This window comes from Poeciliopsis prolifica, unplaced genomic scaffold (genome assembly GCF_027474105.1).
Source record: "Poeciliopsis prolifica strain line A6 unplaced genomic scaffold, Auburn_PproV2 SCAFFOLD008, whole genome shotgun sequence".
Classification (NCBI taxonomy): domain Eukaryota; kingdom Metazoa; phylum Chordata; class Actinopteri; order Cyprinodontiformes; family Poeciliidae; genus Poeciliopsis; species Poeciliopsis prolifica.
Window position 1 is genome coordinate 7,200,066 of NW_026562383.1, and position 27,249 is coordinate 7,227,314.

Here is a 27,249-nt window from a genome sequence, read left to right on the forward strand (position 1 = left end):
CATCTGTTCCAAAAACCTTTCATGACAAATAATTTTCTCAAACCAATCATACATTTCTTTTGGATGCTACCTTTCTTTCCTTCCTAACAGACCTCTGACTGATGATAATCATGTGGCTGTCGAGGGGAGAAAAGATCTGCTGCAGCACATCATGAATATATCAGCAATATTTTCCCTCAACTAAATACTGTCTTAGTTAAGCACAACAAAAGTTACATCTAGTGGAGACGAAACTGCATTTTGAAGTGACAACTAATGTTACAAGTTGAGAGAAGTTTATTCAGCCTCTGTTGTTCATAATCAGTTTCTGAATTACAAACCTGAAGTAAATACATCATATGGAGGCTACCTAATTGGATTGATGGTGAAAATGGAAGACAAAGCATCTCAGTTTTGTTGCAGCACTTTAGTAAAGGTGTCATTTTATCTCAAACACTGATCCAAAATATATCACTTCAGAAGTGACAGTTTAATTTGCATCTTTATGCATGGAACACATTCAGTTCAGAAATGACAGTAGTTCTCACAAGATGTATTATTTTTGTATAAATAATATACAAACTTACATTATTTGTATGTATAGGTTTGTATATTATATAATATAGTCTGGTTAATTTACTTAACCAGACTTAATTAAACTTACTTTTAAACAATCTACATTAAATGTTTATTTCAAGGATATCTAGTGCTAGGTTAAATAATTGTTGTAAATTGTTTTTTTTTTTCTGAGATGATTTCAGTCTGTGAAGGAATCCTAATAAAATAAAATAAAAACCTCCAATTGAAAAAGAACAAAAGATGTTGTATGGAAAATGTAAACAAAATAATAACAGAACATCAGAGCACTGAAACAACTATACCAAAAGATCTCGTATATCCTCTTAGTGTCTTAATTCTCAGTATTTACTGAGAGTTAAATGACAACAAAAGGCAAAGTCCCATCTTGGTTCATTAAGTGTCTTTATGTAAAACAGCCAAGTACTTTGACGCAGTTCTGTTACAATAACACAAAGCCTTTTATCACCATGTTTTGGCTTTAAAATGTAACAACTAACTTTTTGTCTGTTGAACTTACTTTCTCAGAAATAAAATAATGAGATTTATGTTTTTATAGCTAGCAGTGTTGGAGTCAAGACCGCCTAACCTGAGACCACGACAAGACCAAGACCAGAGTGTATCGAGATCGAGACAAGACAGACTTTTAGGGCCTGAGGCCAAATCAAGACCCAGACCAGCGCTACATGACACAATAAAATGTGAAATACAATCAAAATTGCTAATCAAATTGATCTGAAAGACTCACATTCCCATAAAAAGACCTAGATATTAAATACTTAGAAGGGATCAGCAGCACAAATTCCAGCTGATTGGTGCAGTGACAAGTGTGCTTGAGTTTATTTTTTTCCTAAAAACTTAATGATTTTTAAAAAAAAACTTTGCATAAAATAGTTTCATAAAGTTTTGATTAAGCTCATCATGCAGTTCCATATTCCTCTCTGCCTCGAAGTAAAAAATTTTACATAGGATTTTATAGGAAGCAGAACTTTCAGTTATCTTTTCTCTTGTGGCATCAAATACCAGTGTGGGTCCAGGAGCCAATATTTAAATTTTAGACTAGGTTTGAAGCTTTCTTTTTGGGCTGGTATTTTCTTTTAGAATAATTCAGTAGTGGTTATGTAATATTCTCACACACCCCTTGTGAGAATAAGGGGTGTGTGAGAATACCCCATATTCTCACACATAATAGTGATCACATTTTTCTCCTTGACTGCATTTTTATTATCCATTCACATGTGTGTTATTCTAGATTACTATAATTTATTTTTTCACATTTGTTATACTTAGTTTGCTTTGTTTAATATAGTGTAGATTTTTTAAATAATGCATCCTGAGATGACTAGCAGTTTCTTAAAGAAGTGCAGAAAGAAGTAATTTCTTAAGAAACATTAGACACTCAGCAATATGCTGTATCCATCCCTCCGTTTAGTTGGCAGGTCCACATGATATTAACGTAGATTATACCAATTTTGAAGAAATATTTCAAGAATATTGAAAGGGCCGAATTGTTTTCTTTTGCATAGAGTATATTAAAAATCCTTTTACTGAAATGTCTTCAAAGTCACTGTGTGAACTGTACTTCATGTCATCATAAACCCGCACAGTTATTAAAACAAAGTGTTTTTACAGCGTTTCTAACTGAATGGGTAGTTTGCTTTAACATTCAAACCCCAAAGGTCCAACCAAGGACTGGGCTTACAGATAAGTTTGTGGCTAGAAAACCAATTCAAGATGTAACATCGCTACATATTGACAATGTTACAATATGTAACAATTGAACTGAACTGAATTGAAATGTTTTCCCTGCGTTTATGAAAGGATGGATAAAGGTTTGTATGACACCCTGTCTCATTAGTGATGACGGGACTTAAGATGGCAGGTTTATGAAACAAATTAACTAAGAGTAATTACACATATAAACCGCTGACTTGTGTTGTTGCTTACCCACAGAACATCTGGATGTTGTAGAGGGTTGGGTCATCCTCTAGAGGAGCCAGCTGTTGGAGGCACAGCTGCTCACATCCACCGTTGAAGCCGTCTGAGCAGTCGATGCCAATATGGTGGTCATAGCACCCGGTCCCATCCTTCATTGGACTAAGCCCTGGAGGGCACTGTAAAAGAAATAAGTGTTAGGAAATGGCTCAGGTTAATATTTTCAAATCCCTGTGTCATTCGAGCACATGCTCTCCAGCTCCAGTGGCGATAACGGAGTGGCACACCTGCTTTGAAACACATCCAGTCTTTTAAAGACCAGGCCCTTGGTGTTTGATTATTGGCAGACGTATAATAAAGTGCAAGGCCGTTTTAATACCTCTCCGTGCAGAATAAACGAGTAATACAACAAACTGATTTACATTCAATGTTTGCTGAAAGTACTATGTCAGTAACGATAGTAACACATCCAAAGTATTGTTTTGAAGTATAATGACTGTATGTTATTTTTAAAATGAGCTCATTTTAGTGACAAGATATGAATAATTCCTCACTATGGCTCAATTTGAGCAAAAACACAGAATTAAAACTTTTATTCTTCACTGTAATTAATTACACTTTGCAATCAAGAGCCATCTCGTTTTAAAATTATTCTGGTTTATTAGAAAAAAACAAAACAAAACAAAAAAAAATAATTTGCACAGTATTTTTACTTTCAATGACAAAAGGAGAGAGACGGATTCTTTCGTACCCTGAGAATTTTTTCTCTAATGAAAACGAACTTTTTTTTAATCTCAGAAATTAGAAATGTTATTTGACATTTCCTTGTTTAAAAAAACAATCTGCATCGGAGCAAATTTATAAAAGAGCTCAAAGACCTGAATTCACCCCAGCTTTCCTGTCTTCCACAGCTTTGTTCAGACTTTCCCATGATATTTTTTTTATAGACCTGTCAAGTCAACTGCACATAATAGTTTCTGTCAGCTAATACTTCAAAGGCAACTTTGATGAAGTACACTTTAACAAGGTACCACTGCATTCACAATGGAGACTCGGCAATAGAATTCCTTCAAGCAACAGCGTATCTGTGCTGGCTCTTTTTGTTATCTAGTCCCACTGAATTCAGTACAAAGTTCAGGTGCCTCATTTGGCTTAATGAAGCTCACAGGTCTGCTGTAACATCTTGTCTAATTTGCATTTATTTCAAGGTGCAGTGTAATTTGTTTTTTTCACATAAAGCAGAAGTTGATGGCTTTAAATTTAAGGCAATGCAAGTGGCTCACCATGATTTGCAAAACACAGAACAAAAATGTCAGAGAAACTAACAGCAAAAATGGCAACTTCAGATGTTGAAATATAAGAAGTTGGTTCAGCATATTTAGATGCAGCCTCTTACAATGAAACTAAATTGAATGCTCTTTTGATAACTAAGTGATTATAATTGTAGCATAATTTATAAAATCAACAACAAAAAAACTCCAGAAAAACACACATGCTTGCACATTTCAAAGAGCTTTTACATGGAACAACATCATATTTTCTTGGCGCACCAGGGGCCCTACAGTAGCAATATAACATTGTTTAAAATCCACAGCCTGTCAGTATAGATAACAACCATGTCTGTCCTTTCAGACATGTTTCCACATTCTGATGGCTACTTCAAAAATGATAATGCACCATGCAACAAAGATCAAATCATCTCTAACTGGTTTCTTGTACATGGCATTGTGTTAACTGAAGGCCACTGAAGCGCATTTAGGATGAGATATTTGAATCATGAATGTGCAGCTGCCAAATCTGCAGCAACTGCATCATGTCAACATGGATCAAGACCTCTAAGAAATGTTTAAAAAGCTTTGACAAATCAATGTAATGCAGAATTAATGCAGTTCTAAGGTCAAAAGAGTGTCCAATCCAGTACTAGGAAGGTTGTGTCTAAAGTTGTATGCAGCTGGTGTATAATGTGTGTGTATTGGGGTGAAGACTGAAAGACTGACAGTGTGCTGCGTTGGCACGACAGAGCAAGTTACTTTTTGTCAAATCTCATTTTGTCCTTTTGATCTGGCCAAGTCCAAGGCTCTGTGGATACAAATATGGGCCTATTTACCCAAAAGAAAGGACAACTGTCATACATTGGTGTCATACAACACCTTTGGCATGCGGCCACAAGTGTAACATCATTAGTGATATCATAACATCTGAACTTACTTGCCACTATGTTGTTTTTTGTTGCCTGTCTACTCTTAGCAATCTTAAATTCAGAGCCCCATATTCTGCAAAGTGTGAGTAGTGATAGAAAACCTACAATGATGCTGAAGCTACTATCTGATTTGAAACGGCATATTTAATCCCGCAGTCTAAATAACTGTTTTTTTCCTGATGAATCTGGATTGCATTAGATCCTGTTTAAAATCTATAATACTTCAACTACCACTACTTTCAACTGAAAAGGTTTTTCAAAAACTGATTAAACCCGAATGGCTGAGGCATTTCCATCATTCTGGTTTCTTTCACTTTTCTGAGGTCAGGTTGCAGGGGCAGTAGGAAAAGTAGAAGCATCTTCTTGCACAAAAGGGCAGAAGGAACATGTGGGCCGTACAGAGTGTTTTGGATCTGCCTGGTCTCCTCCCAACAGGATGTCAAAGGAAAAGCTCCAAAGACAAGCTCCTCAATCACATGCCTGAGCAACTTCATGAGACTTCTTTCAATCCAGAGGAGGAGCAGTTCTACTTCAAGCTCCCCCTGCAATGATGGTGCTCCTCACCCTATATGAAAGATGGTCATTTCATTTAAATGTGTCTGGGATCTCATCCTTTCAGCCTTGGTCCATATGTCATTTCCTTACGTGTGAGCAGAAGTGTGAACAGCTTGGAAAATCAAGAGGTTTGCTCTTTCTTCACCACAAAAGACCCAGAGCAACATCTGCATTACAACAAATTATACCACCACCATCTGCATTACTTCAGTAATGCAGATGCCCTGCGTTCTGACAGCAAACACAGGGTCGTCTACGTGCTCGTCGTCGTTGACTTCTTTTATTTCCCCCATGCAGATAAAAGAAGACAACTTTTTTATTATTTAGTAATAAAAACTTTTATTTTGGGTTTTTAATTTGTAGTTTTATTTGGTAATCTCCCTCTGTGCCAAATCGGAAGTCGAAGTGCCATATTTCAATTTAAAAAAATCTAAATCATTTTGTAAAAGACATTTTGAATAAAAGTAACTAACCTTTGAGCAAACATTAAATATATTTTTCATTAAGAATTTCATTGCCTTACATGTTTATCTGTAGAGGGGTCACAAGTGGTGCTGGTGCTTAACAGTCATCTTTTTAGACTGGGAGGAAGCCGCCACGATGCACAGGGAGATGATGAAAACTCCACACAGAGAATTGAACCCAGGACCTTCTTGCTGCAAGGTAACAGTGCTACCAACTGTGCATCCCTGTTTAAGTAACATTTAAGGTTATTGAATATGATTGAAAATAATTGCCAGGGCAATTATTTAATTTAAGGTAAAAAACAAAAACAAAACATGGCAGAGTAATTAAGGGACCTTGTCGTCAAAATCGGACATGGAGACTTCTTAGGGTCGGGACCAACTGAGGCAAGGAGAGCCGTATCGGGGCAGAAATCGACGGAGGATCAGGTAGGCGACTCGATACCACAAACGACGGAGGAAAAGGGAGGTGACTCGATACCATGAACGATAGAGAAACAGAGAGGCGGAGGCACAGGGGGGCATCATGGAGCGAATATGTCACGCTCAGTTGGTGAAATACCTTTTCAAGATGATAGTAGCACCAGAAAAAAGTTTCGTGAAAAAACCACCCCTCTTCTTCTGGCGCTTTCCTATTTGCTTTAAAAGGCACCATACAATTGAGTTGTTGACGATCTCATGCTCCATGAATGCCAGAGCCCATCCGGCAGAACATCCAAAGGTTTTCCTGAGGTCCCTGAAAACCTTTTTCGAAAGGCTAGGGACCCAGTCCACCTGGATTTACGCCAGATGGCCCTCGATGTCAGCGCAGATGTGGTTAACCATACACTCCTGTACCTCCATCAGGGAATCGAAACAACAGCGCGTCTTTGACTCCCTGATGCCCAGATCCAGCCCAGATCCAGCAACGACTTAACAAAAAGTCGGACTGTGTCCTGTTTCTGCTCCTCGAAGGACGTCCTCAGTTCTTCGATGTTATTTCTCGCTGTCATCAGTTGATGGAGGAAACCGATAACAGCTCGGACCAAAGAACTGAGCTCTAAGCCCGGCCTAAGGAACGACATGGGGTCTTCATCATCGACAGGAGACGTGACCGCAGATATGACATGCTTCAAGAAGAGCATGTCAAGCACTTCAGCACAGTCTCCCTGGATGATCTCGTCGATCCCCATCGCCCGGGCAAAAGCCTGAGAGACCTAGTTTCCAAATATGGCTTTTAAATCGCCATATTCGTAGTTTAGGTTCTCAGAAACGTCCTTAACAAAATTGGAGAAAACCTCCGTTAAATATTGTAGAAGGTATCTCCTCCTCTCTGCGATGCTCTCATCCAAGTCCAAAAATTCAAGGTCCAGCCAGTCCTCCTCGTGGGTTTGATCAACGTATTCGTCGAAAACTCGCGTGTCCATCAACTAAAAACTGCAGATCTCAATAAATCCATTGCGAACAACTGAACTCGTTGCTGATTCTTCTAGATCTGTCTTGGAACGTGGCAACCGGAGTTATTTATACCCCGTGTTACACAACAAAGTAGTATATGACATCACAACCTATGACGTTTCAGCACAAGAATACACGCAGTGCTGTGACGTAATAGTGTTCTGACGATCTGTGCGATCTCGGCACTGTGTCTTAACGGATCTCTTCTTTCAGTAACGAGTAATCAGAATGCACAGAAAAAGATCACTACTGCAACATTTGTATACCAGGAACACAGATCTTGCAGTAATGAAGCCTATGTGCGGCGCATGTGGCATCTCTAATTCAGCATTCAGGTCCGTACATGTCCGTAAAAAACAAAACAAAAAGTTGATCCACTTGACTAAGCTGGAACTCAAACAACAATATTCTGTAACCTCACATGGCATAGAGGTGCAAGTCAAATATTATGATATCAAATCTGTTCAAATGATTTACACAGAAAATAATTGATCTCTGAGGGTTTTCTGAATGCACTTTTAAAAAAAGAATTGTAAAAGGCAAATCATCTTGCATCAGTATTTGTAAATTAAAATTAAACTTCAGGAATGCTCCACAATAGGATATGTCACAGTTGTAGTCATGAGATCACTGCCATGTATTATTATTTTTTTGATTAAAACAAATGGAAATTACAATGATTTGTGTTCAATGTGAAATATTTGGAGACATGCCTGCGAAGAATGAGGCTACAGGCCAAATTAATGCTCTTTTATTAATAAACTGTTATTGATTTTGTCACTAACCAAGAGAACGTCATGGCCAATACTTTATTGTTGGTGATGTAAAGAGCAAATGAGATGTTGAATCTTCAAATATATCTGTGGAACAGTTTTGAAATTACTGAAACTCCTGTACAGTAATTGGTCGATTTGTGGATATGTTTCTTACGTGTGTTCAATTTATTGACGAGACAGTGGACTGCTGCTGGCCTTCTCAGGTTATTTATTCATAACATTATCCATTATCTGATATTTAACAATCACAAGTGGATTGCTATTAATTGAGATTTTCACAAATTTCATCACTGATAATCTGCACACATCTTGTCTAATTTACAAAGTCACTGAAAATATTAAATATTAATATTAAACATCATTGCTTGGCTGTTTGGATAAATGAGAATTTGTTCAAAATGTAATTTTGCATTTTAAGATTTTGCACTATAAAACAATGTTTTTCCAAAAATTAGGGCCAATAATCCACTGGTTGCTATAAGTTAGAGAACAGGAAATTAACATGTCATTCAAAAGCCCTTAAAAAATAAATACTAAATTTAAAACAAGTATATTGCTTGAAATTTACTTTAAAACAAGACAAAAATACATATATATTTTTGTGTGTTGTAACACACAGTAGTTCTAACAGCACTTGTAGAGTCACATAAGGCTTTTGAGGTCTGCTGAAAAGAACAGTTTCCAGACTAGTGCATAGTCTCTATTAACGACAAGCTGCAATATCTCAAATCCTCCAGTCATACATTCATGGCAAGAAGCCTTTGTAGTTCTTACATTGTTCAATAAAGTAAAATGCCAGGGGGGTAGCTTCCTCTCATGAATGAAACATATACATTACATTTGTTTGCTATATCTTTAGGAGGCCAACAATGATGGAAAGGTTTGGTATCAAAGTCATATAGTGACATAAAAGCAGGCTTTACTAAACAAAATAATTATAAAAATATTTCTTTTGTTGCTTTCTCAGGTCTTTCATCTATTTCAGAATTACAGAGGAAATGTTTGCGAACAAAATAATAGAAAAATGGAGGAAGATTTTGTGAAATTGGCAAAATGTAGATTTGCAAGCTTTTGGGACAGCATATTAACCATCCACTGACAACAAACAACACTGCAACGATCCACCATTACTCTTGGATCATTTAATAAGCAGACAGTGAGTAAAAGTGCTGTCTGTTATTCTGTGGAACAAGCTACCAGTACAAAGCCTTCTCTTGAAAACCCCTTGAACCACCATGGCTTTTAATCCCGTTGCTTAATGGAGATAAATTCCTGCAGTGCTTTTTATGCTTAAGGGAATCAGCTCTATGCTATTGCCAAACAGCAACAAATCCCTTTGAGAGGAGTTGGATAATCTTTGCAGTTTTCAAATTCAGCTGATAGCTGATAGGTACGAGCAAAGACTAAAACTGAAAGGCAATATTCTTCCAGAAAGAGCAGATGTAAATACCTAAGAAGCTTTTGTCAGCAAGTCACAAAAGGTTTAGGCTAAATATTTAAAAAGCAAATAAATAAATCTGGTTTGCTTCTCTTTTGTACGGGTGTTTGTGCTAAATCACCAGTGATGCTACGAAGTAGACATGTTTTTAACATTAAGATTGCATTTCAAAGAACTGCAAACACATTTTTTAACAATTGAAGATTAAACAAAAGTAAAAATTTAGTACATTTCAAATTTCAAATATCTAGTCTAACTAAACAGCTGTTTTGTATTTTGCTTCACACTTGTATTTGCATTTTGATCATTTTAGTGTTATTGTAAGACTTTTTCCATGCAACTCATTTAGATTAATTAAATTTTAGTTTTTTTCTTGTGTTCTATTCTGTGCATTTTGCCCTAGACTCTAGAGTTAGCATTAGTATTTACCTTTCACCATTCAGTTTTTTCCCATGCCCATTATTCATTCTTCTCTCACTTCCCTGCTTAGACTCTCCACCAGCTGTTCCACAGGCTGCTGATTGTACTCACTTGGTTACCGTGTCAGTCATTTTCTCAGTACTTAAGCTCCTTCATTTCCTCAGCTTTTTTCACACCTGCTGTGTTTACTTTGGTCTGAATCAGTAGAGGAGTTTGTTAAGTTGGAACTTGTTTTTGGGTGGCTCAGTTTATTTCAAACAGTGAAAACTCTAAGCAAACCACAACCTGCTAATTTAAGTCTTGTGAAAATGTTCATTGTGCTTATTGGTCAGATGTGTCAGGAGAGGAAGAACCAAAAGTAAATACAAGACAAAAATATTGGGTTTTCATCAGACTTTTTGACTAAGAGGGTCACAAAGTCAGAGAATGTTATGCCATTTTTTTAATAGCACATATACTATGTTATGCAAAATTAAACAAGTGTGGAAAATTATTGAAGGAAGATTTCTTTAAGTTAACAAAATGTCTCAAAATGTTTCAAAAATACCTCTCAAAGTCTTCACAGCTGCATGGAGCTTTATGCTTTACAAAAAGAGTTGCCACCATTGTTTAATGTGTTTATCTACTAGATCTCCTAATGCAATGCAGACCTGGCCAAGGGAAAGCCTTTGGCTCAAGCTTCCACCATACACCTGGTAGCTGAGTCGAATCACATCAACACCATAAACCAGGGGTGTCCAAAGTTGGTCCCCGAGTGCCGGCATCCTGCACGTTTTAGTTCTCTCCCTGGTACGAGCTTTTCAGCACTTCACTGTTCTTCTTAGGCCTTCTAATGAGCCATCATTGGATCCAGGTTGAGAACTAAAACATGCAGGATGCCGGCCCTCGAGGACCGACTTTGGGAACCCCTGCCATGAACGAACTGCTGCAGAATTCATCTGGAACTGCACTGAGACTATCTCCTCTAAACGCTGTCGGTACAGTTGATTTGATCCGCACTCTACTGTAAAAACCGTGTTGTATGCAAATGAACTACACCAAGGAGAGACTCCAACTTGAGCTAGTTATAAATTAACAGAACACCCTTTGTCTCGCTGTTTCAGTCTACCATTGCTCCTGCCTTGGTCCCTCTGTGTTTTCCTCAGGTGTTGCCAGTCCCTCAATTTCTTCATTAAATTCTATTTTCATCATGTGTTTGTCCTGTTTGCATTTGGGTCCACGTCAACAACCTAAAAAGACAACAGCAAATGTTGAGCTTGTTCCCAGCACACGCTGGATTGCCGCTTGCCACAGATCTCATTTGTGGTGTTCGTGGACAGGATGTCAAGGCATAGTTGTGAAAACAGGGGTATAGTTTTGGAAAATCCAGGTGTAGTCTTTGTCTTTTTCAGATTATGCCATTGTATAGAAATCTTCACACAACATCAACAGCAGCCACTGACATGTAGTGGAGCAGTTTGCACCTGAGCGTGAAACAGTCAGAATAAGAGTTGGGTCAATATTTTCCATTTGCAACTGGAAAAAGACTGCTCCCTCCAGACTGGAACAGTTAAAGTGTCTCTGGGTTCTTGTTCGCGAGTGATGGTATGTTCGAGGAGGAGATGGTAAAACAAAGGTCTTGTCTGCAGTAATGCAGCATTACTCCTGCATTACTCTTTCACTGTGAAAGACTGGAGAGTTGAGCCAAGAAGCAAAGCTCTCAGATTGCAGGTCTGTTTGTACTCTTACTCCATCTCTCACATAGTGATGATCTTAAAAAAACACTGAGATTAATTTTCGTGCTACATGGGCAAGTGCCATAGGGATCTAGAGGCAAGGTTATTCATTCATCAATTACCCATGAATGGATGGGAAATGTTGGTAAGGAAAGTTGGTGCAGAAACGTGAAATTATAGAAGCTTTAATAAAAAAATGCATGCTTCAATATATGCCTGGATTATGATTTTCTTTACACATTTTTTCTTTTTTTTAAATAAATATGAAGAAAGATTTTTATAATGTAACTTAAGTACATATGTTAATGTACTGACCAATTAATGTATCCATTATACAGTCATCTCACTGACTTTGACTGAAAAAAACATGACCATGAAATATAAGAGATCAGCAATGTAACACAGACGAGCTCTGTAACATTTATGGCAAAACAGCTGTAGAAATATTAGTTTTATGATCCTGAATTGTTTCACATAATTTAAAGACAATGTTTTCCAAAAATGGGGTAAGAAAAAAAATATTATTTTAAAGTTAAAATAGCATGTTTGTGCTCGTCTAAAAAAACACCCTTGAATATATGAATAGTTGGTGTGTAAAGGGAATTGATCACTGAGCCATATTGGATTATTAAAGTCCAGCATGCTTGAAGGGTTTTTAATTAATTAAGACAAGTAAGTCACAAAAATCTATAATTGGAAAGATCATACATTTCTGTACCAGAAAGTTTTTTATAAAAACTGTGTGAACCGTTTTATAAATTGGCACCATTTTAAAACTGTACAATGGTGCCATGAACTTATCCATTTTCCTTTTTCGTCTTCTAACGAAGGCAACAAAGAAAACTGGACACCAATGGGGAAAATACCCAATTCTTATAAAAATAAACACACTGAAAGATGCACCAGCTCCAACCACAAACAGCAGAAAACATAGGGAAATTAAAACAGACCCAAGCTTCAAAAGGACATGTTCAGAGTGTGATTATTATAATGGGCATAAAAGAAAAAAAAATTGTTACATTAACAGTCAATCCTGAAGCAGCACTGCTAGGAACACTGTGAGAAAAGCCTGTGGTGATTTTGTACATTTTTGTTCTATATTTTAGTTCTTGCAATTTATGTTCAGTTTAGAGTTTTTGTCTACAGTTTCTCTCTCTTGGTGAACCTCAGTTCCTTTTTTATTTTGGTAGTCTGGTTCCTTTTTTGGAACATTGTTCTAATCAGTTCCTGTTTCTTTGACATTCATGTTTCATTGTCACATTTCAGCTTTTGTTCTTTTGTGTCATCCTCTTCTTGGGATACGTTTTGTTTGGTGCTTTGTTGCCTCTGTTAAGTTTCTGTTCAGCCTTTGGTTATCTCAGTCCAAAAATTTGGTTAATGACTCTCACTCTTTTCCTGTCCCAATGAGTTCACTCCCATGTATGCAGTATATTCCTCCTGGAAATGTTACGTTGAAATTTTCTAGTTATAGAGCTAATGAATGAACTTAAATACATGCTGACTGATATATCCAATTAAGAACTGATAGATATTTTTTTTCATAACCTTTAAAAATGTATCTAGCCAAGTGGGGAACTGTGCTCTGCTCTTTAATGTTTTTTTTTTCTTTTTCACAGAGAAAAGAATATATGTACTGTGAGATTAGATGATGTGCTTTGTCAAAGGTCATCTTAAAGAGCTACATTTGTAATTCCACTCTTCTGAGGAAAGGTAAGCAAATCAAAGATGGATGGCAAATTTAAGTTTAGATTTGCCATTTTTGTCCGTACTCCGTTTTCCTAGATGCTTTCATGCACCTGAATTTTACAGCTCAGATTCCACAAACCTAAAGCGAAAGCTGTTGTAATCGTCATTACTAGCTGAATTGGCACTAAATGTTCTTTTGCAAAGGTTCAAAAGTAAGCCAGGTATGGAGCTAAACAAAGTTATTTTTCAGAAAACAACTTCTGAATTTCCACTTTTACAGTCTGCTGCACTAATGAGACGGTGTTATTTTTTTTCTCCTAGCGTTTCATGGTTTATGCGTGACCATACTTTTGGAGATCACACCTCGCTATTAAAGATCTTGCAGTGCTGTTGTGTCCTGAAAACCAAGAAAAGCAGTCTCACAGCTAGCTGTGCCTAATTGAGGCAACAACCGCAGAAGTGCAGATTCTGATAATGAGATTGACTTAATTGCCACAGTGTCTAGTGTTGTGCCAATTCTACAATCTTATGCTCCACTAAATGATTGATCAAATATGTTTCCTAGTTCCTATCAGAGGAAGAATAATCAGCCTTGTTAAATTTCAAGTAAAAACATCATGTTTAATTGAACATACTCCTTTTTGAACCACATATTTTCTTCAATTCTTTGTCACATTTAATTTTTGTAACTTTAAAATGCAGCAATAATACAATACTCTTAAAAGCAACATTGAGATTGCATAGTATTGAAAATTGGTTTATGGCAAGGATGTTTTTATGGGTAAAACACCACATAAATAAGTTGTGTTAATGACAAAATGTAAAAAAAAAAAAAACAAACAATCAAACAAAACAACAAAAATCTAATTCAAGCCAAAAGGGGTAAAAGCATTTGATCAACCATCTATGTTTAAACACACAACAGCCAGGAAAATCCTGTGACCCGAGGAGAGAAAACATCAGTAGTGGCAATCTAATGTGCTCCTCTGGTCTACTTTAGAGCTGAGCTCTAGTTGTACATTTGCCAAGTATTGACTCACCTCAACAATGCTTAGTATCCCAAAGTGTGATCCCAGTCAAGATTGGTTTCTGCTGCCGAAGGGGTGGTTCAGCAACACAAAATGAAACGACAGAGTGCTTTAACCAGCAGCACCAAGTCCGGTGCCGTTCAGAATCATTAAAAAGAACTGTGCTGTTCAGAGAGGCATAATGTGCATCTTGTCATTTAGTTTAATGAAATGTTACATTTTGTGTCCATTTTGAACTCGAATCATGCAAGGTTACTGTGTGAGTCTTACTGATGGCCATCACTCAGCAACAAAAGAGCAGCCAACCAATGGTGTTCCTTGTTATGGGTTACATATAAAACCTTTTTCTACAAGAGGAAAGAAGATTAACCTCAATTTTAAAAGGAAAAAAACTTTTTGTGAAGTGAAAACCTTTAGAATGGTTGTTCTTGTTTGACAAACATAAGGTTGTCATTTTAAGGAAAGTGTTTTGTTCCATCAAAAGTGAATTTTAGAAAAGGGCACAGTTTTTTTTTTTTTTCAAGAATGCCACAGATGCTCTACTGGCTGAAAGTAAGTGGGTTAGTAAAAGTAACTAAACAATACTGCAAAAGAGGTAAAATGAGAGTTTTTATCATTAGAGGTATAGTTTATCACAAACATGGATATAACCCCAAAGTGTCCAGCATGGTCAGGCTAACGTCAATTCTCATTTTCACAGCTGTGTGACAGAAATCATGTCACTTTGTTGTCAAACTGATATCGTCCAACCCTTGTCACAACCGCCTGGAGAACTTTTCACCCCGTTCTTTACGCAAAACTATGATGTGATTGGTCACAATTTTATCGGCAAGTTAATGTGAAAAAGTCCTTTGACAGCAATGTTGTCTCCCACATCTGTTGGACCAAAACACAGATGCACATAAAAAACAAAATGAGATTTTACAGCTCGTCAATTATGATTTCCTTCCCAAACTTCTGAATTCATAATTGTCATTAGACTCTGTCTTACTGTTGTAAACTATACATACGACCAAGCACCATGACGTTCGCCGCAGCGGAAAGGGGTTTCAAAAGAGCTCGGCACAGTGTGTCTTGTTGGCCTTGAAGTGTGTGTGTGTGTAAAAACAAACATCCCGCAACCATGTAACCACAAGTTGACTGTTTGACTTCAGGCTGAACATACTTGGCCCTTAAGAGTCCCCAAAGATTAGATTGAAACAGTGGTACAATGTTAACAGGAAACAAAAACATAGCTGGTGTTTGCAGGGTCTTTCTGAGATTGTCTGGGGTGCAGGTGGCTCTTTGTTATGCATGAGATCTGGTTTTCTCAATCATGTGTTAAAGCTGTTGTATACAGAGGGTAAAATCACACATATAGGCACATAAGTAATACAAATGGATGAAGGTCATACAAACACTTTCCGTTTGCAGTAATATAGCCTACCGACTTTGATGCTCGACTCAGTCTTAATTTATTAAGTGAGAAAATAAAGGATTCGATTAGAATTAAAATGCAATAACCTAGGGAGTAGTAGAACTGAATTAGATTGGGTGTAGCTGAATGTTAGACTTAATCTTTTTGTTTGATTTCCAATGAAGTTGAGTGTGTCATATAAAGATGGTTGAGGACAGAACCAAATGCATGTAGACTGACAGCCAGTCTTCCAACCTACAATAATTAACCTGGAAATATAAGATACACAAATTCTTCACACCAAAATCCTATCAGGTGTACCAATTAAAAGAAGAAAAAATAACCTTTATTTTTCCAGAGGGGATAATGAGGTGTAACAACAACATTAAATATAGGTAAAATATCAGCAGATAACAGCAAAAAATTATTAAAAATAAGAGCAAATGACTGTGGAAATGTCAGCAGGGAAGTAATTGATTTTGTTGGGAGCTGTGATGGATATAGAGTCTGACAGCTGCTGGGAGGAAGTATCTGCAATAACGCTCCTTTGGGCATTTAGGATGCAGCAGGAGCTCTACAGTTCTGTAACAACTTCATACACAGGGTAGGAGACATTGTCCCTTACTGACGTTATTTTAGTCGGGGCTTTTCTGTCTACCACCACCTGCACAATGACAGAAAGAAGATAGATGTTGGGAGCTGGAAACTAAGAGAGATGAGAACCATTATTTGTGAGAGAATGCATTACATTAAAAATCTTAGAGTGGCTTTGTCATTTCTCTCATCTCGAATGTATTCCCCTGGCATTATCTTGTCAGATGCTCAAAATGCATCACATCTATGCTACTGAGGTATGCCAATAAACCTAAGAATGTGCTTAAGCACTGCTTATTGTCATTTAATTTTAAGTATTCCGATTCTTAACTTCTGAACTACTTTTCCAAAACTTTTCTAGTCCAGGTAATTTGTCACTGAAGCAGAAGTTCTCTCTTATCAAAGGGTAACACTTTGGACAATAGTGAGTCTCTCAATGCTGAAGACTGACCAATGTCTTCAGTCAAATTCCTCCAACATATGCCATGCATGAGCTTTCACACTTAAACAAGCACACACACAAATATGCACACCCACACACACATTAGAGTAGGATGCTTTCCTCACAAATAGAAATAAGTAAAAAGCAGAAATAAAAAGTTAATCTCTGCATATATCTTTTAAAAATATGTACCCTAAAAATATTCAGATAATTGTAATTTGCACATAAGTTTGTTTTGAAAAAATCAAATAGGAAAAACAGAAGTCTTAAGTGCCCTACAAATAGCATCTGTTGGAATGAAATTGTCTCAATATTTTTTGATAAAGTTAGGCAACTTTGGTTTTGCCTCGGAACTCCATCAAGAGTCATTCAAAGGCAACAAGTTGGTTGCATAAGATAGTTTCACTCAATACCAAAATTAATTTTACTTGACATAAATTAGCTCCTTTTAGTTTTCTGTACTATTAGCCTGCCTGGATTCTGTTGGCTCTGCTACCAGAACTACCAGTAAACACTAACTACTTGAGAGAGGATGAATAAAAAGGCCCCACAGACCTGATTTTGGCAGAATTTTTACATAAATTGTAAGCTGAGCCACAAATGGTCTGTAGCAGCATCCAAGTTAAATCTAGAGTAGCACAGAGAGACTTGTCTTAGAAGCAGAGTTTAAAAAGAACCTCCCCGTCTCTAAATCTGTTTATACATCTGGCTGCACACTTAAGGTCAAACACCACAAAGAAGTAAAACTGTTTTTTTTTTCTTCTGCAGACTAGAAAAAGGAATCAAGTGAACTGAAATGCAGATCGATGAAGAAAACAAGTTCACTTTGAGCCTCTCAATGCTAACTCTGCAAGTTAATTTGTTATAATCTGGAGCACACAAATCTCACTGAGGGATTACATTCCAAGATGGGAATCCTATTATCTTGTGTAAATGAGGCATAAAAAGATAACCCCTCCCTGTAGCTTTTGTTTGTACCTTTTCCCTCTGTGGGCAAATCATTTTGGCACTACTCACATGAAAAAGGAGACCATAGATCTGTGACTGTTTGAACTGACTTTGCATGTGAGGAGGGCCAGTTACTGATGCTTGAGATGGCTCTGCAGTAAAAGAGGGGGAAAAAATGCTTCATGCTCTCAGGATTAAGCAACCATCTGTGAGAAAACAATGAATGTGATTGGACATGTTATTCTGCTTTCATGGCTGTCTAAATTGCTCTGACCCATAGCGTTCAAACGCGATGACTTCCAACAGCTCAAATATCACTGTCCAATCCATCTTCCATGAAGAGGAAGAGAATAACATAACTGCAAAGCTACCAAGAGACAAATATTCCCCTAAACTGGCACACTGAGTGGGACGAGCACTAATCAGAGAAGCATCTACAAGGTCTATGGCAACACAAGGGGAGCTGCGCACAGTCCCTGTTCAGGTGGGAAACATTGACGACAGGACAACTATTAACTTTATACTTCATAAATCTGGCCTTTATTGAGGCAAAAAGAAATTCATAGCTGAAAGATGGCCCTACATCTCAAAAAGCCCTGGTTACAACATATCTTATTCCCAGTCTTCTGTGGAGCATCATATTCTCTTCATAACCCAAACAACTATTCGTTCAAACTACATTGTCATAAAATGAATACAAAACAAAAAGATACTATTAAAACATGCAATGATGTGGGTTTGCACGTCATGTTAAACACAGGCTCTCACACACAAACTTTATTCAAGGATCTTGGATGGTGTACTCACATCCTCCATCTTCCATTTTGGTGGCAATCTGTTCTGTCAACATCATCCTTGTTTTCCACCATTTTGCAGGGGAGACAAGTGACAAGACGAAACTAATTAATCTCACAATCATCCCATGATTATTACACTCTCACTTCCACAGGCGTCACACGCTGCTTCTCCCCAGGAGTGCAATACATCAGGGAGACGGAGCAGGGCTGCTGGTCCTCTCTCACTTCCGCCATCAGCCGAATCTCTCACAAGAGAAGATATTAAAACGCAGACAGGACAGCTACCGACGGCACCGAATCAGACAAGGTGTTAATTGATTAGGGTGGAATCGCATTGCTGGGGCGCAGCCAGTTTACCGCCCTGATTAGACAGATGAGAAGCTCATTTATAAGCTCAACAGTCACAGGATAATTAGTAAAACCCACGCTAATGTATGCAACGGAGGCTGAAAGTGTGCTCAATGCGGTGTTGGACAGGAGTGGGATGTGTGTCTGTGGGTGAAGAGCAACGGTTTTGCACACTTGGTGTTGTGTAAGTAAATGAGAAAATAATGATGCATCTTGTTCAAAGACAACACCAATAAATCCTCAAACTGTGATAAGGACAGAGACTTAATCTGCCAAACGATATTCAAATGCAATAGACACATCTCCAACTCTGGTTGGTGCCATATAAGTGACTGTTGAAAAAATCATCTTCCAGACATTACCTTATCCATCCGTCTCGTCCATGATATACATCTGTTTATATTCAAGGCCAGCTTAGCATAAACAACGGAGCGAGGGGGAATTTGTGCTGTGTCTTCTCTTCAATCTGTTCTTGCAATCTCTGTGTAATTAGCATTTGATTTACAGCAACGGCAGGCCAGGAGCCGACTTCCAGACAGGTTTAGCAAATGAAGGTAAACTCAGAGGAATGTGGCTGAAATCAATAAGCCTTAAACGGGATAATGAGGATGTGCAACATAAAATATACAAAAGAAACTAAACAGAGAAACATTTTACTATTACCATAATTCAGTGCAAATACTGCGGTGTGGAAATAGTGATGTAGAGTAAATGTGCATTGCAGTATAGTGGAAAGTGAAGCTCAGACAACCTCGGCAATGATTGACCTTCTAAAGAGTCGTGAATAATATGGTTTTGGTTTGAGGTTGTTACTAGAAAAGATGAATTACACTACCTCTGTTCTGCTTATGCTGCTGTCACACAGAGTCTGATCTTGCCCTGTATGCGAGACCATATAAAAACATGTTTTACTTGTATAAATGCAGTTAGTAAAACCAGCCTATGAAGCTGGTTTTACTAACCAGCTTCATACACACTACACCATTTTGTGTAGTGTGTTTATTGGAATGAGGAATGTACAATTAACAGTGTTTAGTTCATGTTTGAGGCTAGTATGGACCCAAATGCAGAGAAAAACCATAGTTTAATGGATTGCTTATAGAACTGAATAATGAGAACTGCAGAGAGATCAGATGGTGAACAGAAAAATCTACCAATGAATAATGAAAAACTGGGAGCTGAAATACTGAAGGACAAAAGAACCAGAACTAATCAGACTAAATCTCTGATTAGTTTAGTCTGATTAGTTCTGACTAATCAGCTTTCTCCCTCTGTGGCAGGGAGAAAGAAAGGAAACTTAGGTCTGGCGTGCCTACGTTTCCTCGATTAACACCAGGCCTGTTAATCGAACTCTAGTTTGTTCGTCCTACTGCCCTACTCCAATTTTTGTTTACAATTTGTGAAGAATTAACGGCTTCAAAGTCTTTGGATGGTTTAACACAGTGCAGTGTGAATACACACCATACAAGCTGAAAATGTAACAAACATTGCAAATTTGGTCCCTGATCAACTGGGCTACCAGGTGTGAAAACGCCATGACTGAGAAGATTAATTAACACAGAACTAAGTCCCAAATAATCTTCAAACCAAAAAAAGAAAATGTCTGAGAATAATGAGAATTAGAATTAAATGTACAGAAACATACACAAATAAGCTAAGAATCTAAACACAAAGGAATAAACTCATAATGAGCACAAATGAATTGAGTGAATGTATCAAGAGGCATAGAATATAAATAAAAAAAGAAAATTATCAAAATATACCCACAAAAGTCTGTTTGTTTTGTGAAAGTTCTACTACATCATCTAAGTCACCGTATTTATTTTGACATTATTTTTATTTTTCTACACTTCAGGTCTGCCTGGCTGCAGGGAACACAAATTAAATGCTTATGCCCGTTCTATGAGAGCCCCCAAGTAACTCCCTCAACAGCCCCAAATTATTTTTTGATTAATTACGTAGCTGACTTACAGAAAAAAGGTCTTTAACCTTTATATTACATGTGTGCATAAGCGTGAGGATGCTAGTGTGTGCGTGTGACGCAATTGCTGCTAATTTGTAGCTAATTTCGGCATCCGAGAGCAGCAAGGGGTAGCACTGGCTCCCAGAGGCAGCAGCAGCCTCTCCAAACAGACACCAGCCATCCCCACATATGCCTGACACAGAAGCTGGTCAACAACAAAGATCAGGAGGCCAAAGAGACACAAGGAGAGAAACAGGGTACCAAACCCCCTCATCCAATCCTGTTACCATGTCTCCCAGTGCAGGGCAAGCCTACAAACTGGGAACCCCAAAACCACCTCCTCAGCAGCAGAACAACTCCACCCTGAAAAGGAGGAACTCGCCAAACAGCTCTCTTTTCCCTGGGTGCGCATCACCAATCCATAACACTCTGAAGTGCCAATGCTACTCCACCTGACTTGACAGCCCTTAAAGCTGTGTGTCCCACTTCTAGGCAGGAATGCTCATCCAATTCCCCAAACCCTCCTCACCATGCCCCCAAAATAAAAGGTATTACCAGGATAGATTTAAATCTGGTTCCAAAGTAGATTTTACGGATACATTACTTTTTTCCGTTTCACCAGAAAAAGTCTAACTTTAAACTCCATTCCATGAATTGTGTTGTTTGACAAGGTTAGGCACTGGATTGTCACTAATCTGTGTTTCCCTTAAAAGACTTGAATTACTGAGCAGTTTAAATAAAGCCACAGGTTACAGCTTAAACTGTGTTTTCCTTTCTCCCAACTTCACTTTGAAGCTGTTTTGTTAATCTTCTTTTTATTTTGAATTAATTGGACTTGGGAGTTCCCAGGATTTGTGACTGGCAAAAGTAAAACCAGGCACAAGTTTCTCAAGGAGCATTTTTGAGTTATTTAGGAAGCCAGAAAGTGTGGATTACAAACTTTCTGATGATGTCATCACATAAAAATAATGGGCACTAGAATGTGGGCACTCTGCAAACAAGATCAACAAGAAAACAGTCCTCAAAGTTGCCAAATTCCCCAAACTTGATCAGCTACCTGGGGCTGTTGTTATCAAAGACTGGTAATTTACATTGTTTAGCAATGAGTATGGTTGGGAAGGCATGCAAACAAAAGTGAGCTTTTTAAAATAATCTGTGTGTAAATGTTATATCACTGCTCGATCCTGGATAAGTGGAAGATAAGTGTCTTGTTCCTTGTTGTACCATGATATGTCTATCGTGCATACGAAGAAATGTCTACATGCTGCACATAAAGTGCAAAATAGATATTTGCACAACAGTTTTCTTTTTGTCCCCAAGCAATAATGCCTTGAGCTTTAAATATTCAGATAAAAAATATATGTATATATGTATAAAAAAAAACACAAAAATGGCTGATTACATCTTGTTGGACATACAAGCCAGCCTCTTTCTCAAGAGGTCTTGGCTTGAGAGTAAATGTTGAATTATTGTCCAAGTCAAAGTTCTGAATCAGTCAAGTTTCTAGTTGAGATCTGTGAACATTCAGAAGGATTTTGAGGTGAAAGCAGAGACATTGGGAATAAGTACACAGACTCCCTATTGTTATTTTCTACAAAGGACTCAGATATATTACATACACAAATGCACACATATTACAAGACAGTAAATAATTAAGAGGATACAAAAGACAAGCTTCTCAACACCTCAAAGCGTTGGAAAGAAATCTTTTCACCACTTTTCTTTGGATCCTTGTGAGACTAATTTCAGAGGAAAGAAAATGGATTTTTTTTCCCTGATGCTTTTGGCAGGGATTTGCAACACGCTGCAACATAAAGAAGCTGTCTCTTAGATAGATGGATGGCAAATGTGAAATGTTTTTTAAAGTCACCCTGTAATTATGCATTAAGGAATAATGTCACAACAAAAATGTGAGGACTGTTTTATGCTTTCCCACACCAGTGAAAAGCATGAAAAAGTGTCTCAACCAGGCAAAACAGATTCAAGTGCCTGGAAGACTTCAAAGGCTTGGCTAAAAATATCCACTCAGTCATCTTCTTGTATAAGATGGAAATTGGATAGATATTGAACTGCCGACATTTAAGTTCAGTGGCGCTATACTACACAGAATTTCTTTGACCATATCTCTCTAATGAATTTAAACCTAAGTCAACCTCCAAATGTGTTTGCAGCTGGACTAAGACAAAGGCAGGCAAATTCTTGCCACCCCTGGTGAATGTGTGTATAGCACTTTCATTGTTGTAATTAAAATGTTTTAAAAAAGCTATAAATTCCAACTTTTGAGGAACACTACAAAGCTAAGAAAAACATTTTTACAAAAATGCACATGGCACCACCAACTGATATATTTAACTTAAGGATTTTTACTTGATCTGCGACAGACTGGTGACCTGTCCAGGGTGAACCACGCTTCTCGCCCGGAACGCAGCTGGAGATGGGCACCAGCAACTCCCGACCCCGTTAGAGTGGATGGATGGTTTTTTACTTTATATAGACTTCTCGATCAAACAATTAAGACACGAAGGCCGGTTTTGATCAGCCAGTGGTCACTAGGATGAATGAGGAAGAATATTTATTTGATCAACAAAAATGTAGCGGCCATAGTAAAAATGACTAGATTAATTTATTAAGATTACACAGTAAATATTAAACTAATCAAATTTGTTAAATTTAACATTTTTTTTTTACTTTACTGTACTTTATTCCATTCAGAATTGTTGTTAAATTGACCTTTCATGAGTATTAAAGTTCTAAAGGAAATTTGACACTAAATACACTAAATATCACTGGTTTTCATTAGATTAAATTAACATGACAAGTTATATACTGTATATAAGAGTCATATATATATGACTCTTTCCCATATGAGCAGGTTGTGACTTCTGAAAAGCATTACGGAAAAAAGGGTGATTTAAGTCATTTTCATTCAATGTAACTGCAGCACTAAGATATCAGAAAGCAGAAAAACATATTCCTGTGGGTAGAAAAATATACTATGAGAAATGCTTCTTTAATTCACACATGAAACAGATGAACAGCAAAAAGCCAAAATAGAGTTATGAGCATTGTAATATAATATAATATAATATAATATGAATATAATAACATTTTTTTAATCTAATCAGCTGTTATGAAAAGGTTTCAAAAATAATTCTTTTTTAAATACATTATAAATAATCATGACTATTTTTGACATGGCATCTTTTCTTGTTAAAATGTAAATAAAAACAAAATTGTTACTCATATCATATGGTTTTATTTTTTCAAATATGCACATCACATTTTTTTGTCTGGCACAAACAGTTTGATTTGAGTAAAATGCATTTAAATCTCAAGCCTTCTGGGGTATGAATGTTTTTTAGTTTAACTTACTGCATGCTTTCTGTTTCCATGAACAATAACACAGGAAACTCAATTCAGTTAATATTTGCAGATCTGAACATCCTCCCAAGTTTCAGGAATAAATAAAGTGGAGTACTCAAAACAAAAACATTTACGATCCAAGTGTCATGTTGCTACAGTTTTAGAATTGCTATTTGTATGGTAGCAGTTAGAAACATCAGGGGCAGATACATTACAATATTTTTGCAGGAGCGAAATTTTGAAAACTGAGTTTGTGCTGGGCTTCATATTCTAAAACTAGATAAAGAGACAGACCTGCTCCTGAAATAGCTTCACCCTGAAAAGAATCTTGCTCTCTTTCTCTGCTGACGCAGTTTGCTTACATTTCAATGATTCATTATGCATGCATTTTACGGAAAGCTCACAAAAAAACATGCTAATGTTAATCACAGCCAGTCATTTGCTTGTCATTTTAGAAAGCAAAACCGATTTGATTGATGCAGATTTAGTAAGAAAGTTAGCATCTGCATAAAGCTTGAGATCATCTTTGCAGGAGAAGGAAAACAAAAAATACCAAACAGATTTTCTGATGCAGAGCAAAGAAGATCAGGGAAGAAAGTAGAATGTGTCCTGTCTTCTTGTGAAGATTTAAAATGTGCTTACATTGATTGTTCAGACGTATTCATAAAATGTTCACATTTCTAGCATATTTCCATGACTTACATAAGATAATTTTGCAATCTGACACAGTTTTACTTCAGCGAATGCTTTTCACCCCAAAAATAATCAAATAATGAGATATATTATCCCACTGTACAAAACTGTGGGTGTAAAAGTTTACATTTGTTCACTTAGTCTTTAAAACTTGTGGACTTTGTTTTACATGCTCAGCTTTTCAGGTATCAATAGAAGTGAGCACAAAAGTCACCTCAGGGTATGACAAGATACATTTTCTTTTGACCATGATCTTAAGGCAGACATAGATTATTTTAGTCCTCATTATGATCTCTACATACTATGTCTTTGCAGTTGCGGAATATAGTCTCTGATGTAAAAAGATACATACTTTTATTTTACATTAATGCTTTTTTTTCTCTCCATTTTAATTTATGAATATAAAATTTGCCTGTCAGATTAAAAGGTACCACAGTTTTAGAGGACAGATATCTGGAAAGGGCAGTAGTAAAATCATTTTTAAAGCTTAAAAACCTGATCAGATACTTTGAAATAGGCTTTTTACCTTCTATTCAACTGCCTGGAGTTCATTTACTATAAATCTATGAGTTCAAAATAAAAGTAAGATGATGGAAGAGGAGGATATTCATTAACAAACGCACTCAAATTTTTCTTATCTGTGAAAATGATATTGTAACATCATTGCAGAAGTGTGGAATTCCTTGGAAATGTGGGTCTCTGCTCTAGTCTTTAAATTACATATCCCCCCATTAAAATTTCCCACCAGCTGCTACACCATGTTTGAGATGCATCTCAAGTGAGCGAGAGAGGCACACAGGATCACATCAACAGCATCTTCCCAGACCACCTTAAAGCCTCGACTGAAGTGCATCAAAGCACTCGAAAAGAAATTAAATTGTTGCAGGGACGGTGTCTGACAGCTCATCGATAGAAAGTGGGGTGAGGGGTGAGGGATTTAAGGGAAGCAAAACACCAGCAGAAGGCAATAGGAGTCTGCAATGACAAGAACGCAAGCAGTAGGGTCCCCAGCAGATGGAGAAGAAAACAAACCTGGCTGCTACATTTCCTGGTTGCTAAGCACCACCTGGAGGTAATGAATGTGCTGCCGGCCTAAGAGGCATGAGAGACGACGGGGGAGACTCAAATAGTCTATTCAGAAACGCTAGAGAATGCCGCTTCACTGTGTGTCCTTGATGTGGGTCACCAAACATTCATGGGATATGCCCATGAATATTTATGCAAGCAAACAGACTTAAACAATGATGACCAAAACAGGATATTAATGAAAAAAACAGGGGATCTGGTTTATAACCTTTAGAAAAGTGGCCAGGTACGTTGGCAAAAGATCAAAACTCCCCAAGGTTTGGATCTGCTGGAGGTTAAGGCAATTTTATCCTCTTGTGCTGCATCAGTCATAAGATGGAGTGTGTAGATTGTATACCACTCTGTAATACTTTGAATTGGATTCTTTTTTTTCTGGGGAAAGGTCATTTTTTTCTGTGCCGGAATCTACAGCCCCCTAAAGGTAGAGATTTAAAAAGAAAGATGACTCACTACACAGCCGGTGGAATCGAGCTTTCGGTCAGCTATGCAGCGAAAGTTGCGGCTGCAGCCACCGTTGTCTTTCGAGCAATCTCTGACGGGTCCGAAAGAGTCCAGGAGGACCTCCAAAGAGTCAAACGACGAGCTGATCATCAGCTCCTCTCTGCAGAAACAACAAGGAGGGAGAAAGCAGAGGTAATGTGTATATTATTGTCAGTTATTGAGTTTTCACTTTGAAAGAGCACTGAAATGTTTCTGTATTCACCCCTGCATAGATTTGTTTTAAAAAGCACAATATGTTTGCTTAAGAATTTATTAAAAAACTTAAAACTAATCTTTGCTACATTTTGTCATATATAGACATCAGTGATTCATATTGGGATTCAAAGTAATACATTAACCAAATAAACTTATGCTTTTTTATTTTATAGTACAAATTAAAGCACAACACCGGAGCAACATCTGATCAACGACTACATAAAATGAACTCCCATCATCCATCACAACAGAAGGAGACTAATGGTACAAGGGCAATGTTTTTCACCTTGTTCAGCCATTTTTATGTCATCAGGTGGGAAATTATTACCCTTTTCAGTAAGACGTCTTTTGGAAATATGAAAAAAAAAAAAAAAAAAAAAAAAACTCAGTTGGTTATAACTGCACTTTAGCTTTAATAACATAAAGCTACATAATTTTTAAAGTTTAATCAGTAATACTTTTATAACAAGTTTACATCAGATCATAATTTCTTGGTTAATAATGTCAACTTTGAATTAGTCATGATTTACCAAATAACAGTTTATGACAGTCATAAATATTCATGAAGACTTATTCATGTTCATGACAAGTGTTATGTCATGTTTATGACGATGTCATGACGGTCTTACTCACAACCCATCAAATAAAGTGTTACCGATTATTTTTGTAAGGCACAACACAGAACGAAAAATTGTAGATATCAGAAAGGAACAG

The 27,249-nt window shown here is 37.2% G+C and overlaps 1 protein-coding gene across 4 annotated transcripts in view; it reads right to left on the bottom strand.

Annotated features, from left to right (window-relative positions):
- astn1 (astrotactin 1) overlaps positions 1 to 27,249 on the bottom strand; it is a 333,499-nt gene that overhangs the window by 186,220 nt on the left and 120,030 nt on the right. For all 4 annotated transcript variants that reach the window (XM_055032916.1, XM_055032915.1, XM_055032914.1 and 1 more), the window contains 2 exons: positions 26,290 to 26,440; positions 2,503 to 2,669 (listed from right to left, as the gene is read on the bottom strand). In XM_055032916.1, coding sequence (XP_054888891.1) covers positions 2,503 to 2,669; positions 26,290 to 26,440 — 318 coding nt within the window. The remainder of the gene's footprint in view (positions 1 to 2,502; positions 2,670 to 26,289; positions 26,441 to 27,249) is intronic.